Source organism: Brachypodium distachyon, chromosome 3 (assembly GCF_000005505.3).
Source record: "Brachypodium distachyon strain Bd21 chromosome 3, Brachypodium_distachyon_v3.0, whole genome shotgun sequence".
NCBI classification, from domain to species: domain Eukaryota; kingdom Viridiplantae; phylum Streptophyta; class Magnoliopsida; order Poales; family Poaceae; genus Brachypodium; species Brachypodium distachyon.
In genome coordinates, this window is record NC_016133.3 from 31,414,470 (window position 1) to 31,418,727 (window position 4,258).

The window sequence follows — 4,258 nt, forward strand, 5'->3', positions numbered from 1 at the left end:
CCCGGTAATGGCCCAGGAAGTTGGCCGGAATAAAAAAAAAGGAAGAGGCGCGCCCGAGGGCGGCCCAGCTCGCGCGCAAGGCCAGCCTGAGGCGGCCCAGCTGGCCCAGGCGGCCGATGAGGCTCAGGAAAATTGCAAAAGAGCCCAAAATCGTGGGGAAATTGCCAATAAGACCCTGGAAATTTCGGGGAGGCCCGTAAGGCCCCTGATATTTGCAAAAAAGTCCTCCGGGACACCGGATTTCTCACAGAGAGGCCCCTGGGGTCCCGGTTTTGCTAAAAATACCCTCCGAAACTCGATTTCTCGCAGAGAACGCCATCATGGGCATGGAATCTCCCCACAACGCCTCCAAGACTTCCATTTTTTGCAGGAAAAACACCAAGTACCTCCGTTTCTCACAAGGGAACCCATCGGGGTATCCGTCAAGGGACACCGTCATGAACCCAAGAGCGAAGAAAAAGATCAAAGATCTCGCACCGGAGGTTGACCCGAAGGCATTCTCAATGCCTCCAGCTCAAGGGGGCTACTGTTGTAGTAAAATAAAACCCTTAATCCTACGTGGCGACGACCAAGTCAACATTCCGCAAGCACGAGTCAAAGACACCTACGTGACGCAGTCAATCCTACGTGGCAGAGGAAGACTAGTCAACGAGTCAAACCTCTCATGCCATGGTCAAGGGGTCAAATGAGCTAGAGTGGGGGGCAAGAAAAGTGAGAGGAGAGAGCCATTGGTCCATGGTGGACCATGGACCAAGACCTACTTTTCTCACATGGTGCACACAAAAGTTATGTACCAAAAGAGCTACTTTTACCCTTTTGCCCCCACTTTTCTCTCTCCCTCAAGGGTAGCCATGGTCATTTGTCATAGACCCCTAGGCTATAAATACCCTTCCATGGGGGCATGTATCACTCACTCTCAACTTGAATAAACTCAAGGGGAGAGGGCTAGAGCCTCTTGCAAAGAGCTCTAGTTTCGAGATCCGGGAAGACGCGTTCGGCCCGGACTCGAAAGAGAAGTGGTTGGGTTAGAGTTCCGAGGGTATCCTAACCTCGATAATTGGAAAGACGCGTTCGGTCCAAGTACGAGGCGGCCTCGACGAACCTCTCGCCAAAAGGTGTCTTGGGAAGATTCGCTCGGCCCAAGCCCTAGGCTAACAACCCCCTCGAAGTCTTTCCTAACATAGAATTAAGTCGCACCAGCAGGGTCGACCAAACTTATTCAAAAAATATCGACGTGTCAACTTGTCAAAGTGTACGGCGACCTTCGCTATAAGGCCGGCGTACACGCCGTACCTTTATCACCGTACTTGTGCCATCGAGCATTGACACCCCTTACTCTAATTGTTGTCGAGAACAACAACATCTACAAACATTCAGGTTGACGAAACTTCACTTTTCGGTTCCCCAAAATTCTTAATGTTCGTCCACATCAAAATTACTCTTATTGTTTTGTTGCATATGTGTTATGAATGACAAAGTCGTTGTGTCTTACGATATTCATATTTTCTTTTTTCATTAATTCATATTAGTATCATTTTCTAACATCATATCCAGATCGCGGCAACTCGCGGAGAATCGCCAAGGCCACTTCAATTACGCACTACTGAATCCGCGTCTCGCATGCATGCATACATGAGCTTATTATTCCTACCCACGGAAGGAAGCACGTACGCGACACGTCAACGGTCAAGATTATTTTTGGAGGGGTAATAGCTAATAAGAGTAACCATAGATCCAAAAAATTGCCCTCTTGGGTTTGTCCACACGCACTTGCCCACGACCCATGCTACCTTTTCAGTCCAAGGGACATCCGATAAAAAAAACGGCCCGCTCGGCGTAGGCGTCCTTGAAATTAGGCACCTTCCAGTTAAGGCGCATTTTAACGATCGTTGGACCCTAGCAAGATGTGCAACTGCACATTTGTCTGCAAAGTACGTACATGGAGCGACTCAACGAATTCTTGGTGACTTGAAAAATCATCCTGGCACTTGGACTCGGTAATTTCAAACAGACTTCGATTTTTTTTTACCAACCTTAGACACTTAAAACAAAACCGGAAAGTGCCGAACTACAGTGGTGGCCGTAATTCTGCATGAGATAAGACTACCAGTGACTGACATTACGCATAATCGATCGACAAGGCCACTTCAAGTTCGCCACGCATGCATGCATGAGCTTATTATTCCTGCCCACGGGCCACGGAAGCACGTGACACGTCAAGCGTCGGACCAGGTGATGGGCACGACCCCGTCGTCGGTGTCGAGCCCGAGCGCCTTCCACACCGCGGGCGACCCGTCCACGACGTTGTTCGCGCACGGCGGCTCGAAGTTGTGCTCGTCGTCGCAACCGCGGGTGGAGTCGCACTCGTCCACGACCTTGGCCGTCGTGGTCTTCCCGCTGGCGGCCCGGATCACGACGCGCTTCCCGCACCTGCCCCCGCCGTCGTACCACCCGGTGGAGAGCGCCACGACGGGCTCGGAATCGGCGTGGAACTTCTCGTCGCACTCGGACCTCCCGCCGCCGTCCCCGCCGTCCGCGAAGCTGTTGAGCGTGAGCACGGCCCGCGTGCGGCCCGTGACCCGCGAGGAGCACGCGAACGTCTGGTACCGCTGCCCGTCCACGCAGCACTCGGAGCCGTTCTCCGGGTTGCAGGTGCCCGATTTGCCCCGGATGGTGCCGCTCGGGTTGCACGTCTGGAGGAGGGCGCGGGCAGGGAAGCCGGCCGTGGCTAGAGATGAGGGGAGAACTAGGAGGACGAGGAGTGCGTAGTAGGACAGAGGAGCAGCAGCCATGCTTGGTTACTTCACTTCTGCTAGACGGCTGGTTGCAGTGCAGCTAGTGCTGTGTGTGCTGTGTGTAGGCGCCAGCTTTTTATAGCCGCGGGCTGGGCGACGTAGGGAGCGGGCAAAAGGTTTTGATTGGTCGGTTGACGACTGAAACTTCCGGTCGTCTCCCTGTAGACGACTGAAACTTCCGGTCGTCTCCCTGTTGATTGAACCTTCAGATTGGGCCATATCTGCATGCATTGCATTAATTGTGCCATGACTTTGGTGCTAACTGGAGGAGATTAGTACGATCTGCGACTGTGTACAAACTGCACCAAAGGTGTTACGCAGAAGTGCGCCTAATCCTAGCTAGTTGAACAGAAGCTAGCTGGGAAAACAGTCGTCAAATTAACTGTATCGCGCTGAGGAAATTGATCGGATAGGTGAAATAAGCAGCTAACTGATTGACCAGAGTAGTATTGAAGAATTAACGTCCCTTATGAAGAATTAACTGATAGGTGAAAGAGAGAGGCAAAAGCTTTCTCTTATTTTCTTTCATTGAATAAGAAGAAAGCGAAAACTAGGCTTCAAGTGCATAACACAAATTCACCAATTTTTACAGCGGGTGAGAACTTCTACACCTATTGAACTTTGAGGGCAAATATTTTGTTTTCTGTATTTCAAATTCTGGACAACTGAAGGCCCAAGGCCTACTGTACGTAGGCCCTGATCACGTGATGAAGACAATGAAAACTTTGGCGGCGTTCGCGGCAGATTTGCTCAACTTGTATTGAAAGGCCCGTATATGTGACAAAAGCCGTTTGGTTACAAGGGGCCCAAGTAATGTATATACACGCGATAGTTATATGCAGGAAATGAGCAATCCAACAAGATTCACAGATAGAATTTTCTACTTCATCAAGCCGGCCGGCAAGTCCACCGTGGCGGGCGGGCGCCCTTGCCTTCGAGATGTGACTTCTGAGCACGGGCATGTGTTTTTTATTCGTAGCGAAAGCTTGAATCTTGGATTCTTGGATCTCCTCGGGGATTTATGTCCATGGCGGTGTCCTCCGGCCGGCACAATCTGATCTTTGTGGTCAGGGATTAGAGTTTCAGGGGATACGTAGTTGTTAGCGCATTTTTAATGGTGACATGTCATCGATCGTCGGTTAGATCATGCCGCGTCAATAAAATACTATGTGGAAGAATAATGCATTTTTGGTACAATTTCATACAATGTTGTACGCAAGGCAAGACAAAACTGCAGACAAGAAAGAGAGATGAGAAGGAGAAAATACAAGTACAGTACAAAATATACAATTATGGGCTGCGGTACGTAATTATATAATCTATAATCATTAGAGCATGTGAAAATCATGTTTAAAAATTTCAAAAACTTCCTACAGAAGTAACATATGTTAGAGGTGTGATGCTCTGCAAACGTACAAAACTCAAATGCATTTGGGAAAATTAAAAAGAGAAATATACAAATA

At 49.6% G+C, this 4,258-nt stretch overlaps 1 protein-coding gene across 1 annotated transcript; it reads right to left on the reverse strand.

Annotated features, from left to right (window-relative positions):
- Positions 1 to 1,942: 1,942 nt before the first annotated feature.
- Positions 1,943 to 2,839, reverse strand: LOC100845201 (ripening-related protein 3). Its single transcript, XM_003571877.3, has one exon. The coding sequence runs from the start codon at positions 2,790 to 2,792 to the stop codon at positions 2,217 to 2,219; it is 576 nt and encodes a 191-aa protein (XP_003571925.1). The 5' UTR covers positions 2,793 to 2,839; the 3' UTR covers positions 1,943 to 2,216.
- Between the last annotated feature and the right edge of the window lie 1,419 nt (positions 2,840 to 4,258).

Bases quoted from the DNA above. Each gene is read 5' to 3' on its own strand.
- LOC100845201 (XM_003571877.3), bottom strand. From the start codon at position 2,792: ATGGCTGCTGCTCCTCTGTCCTACTACGCACTCCTCGTCCTCCTAGTT.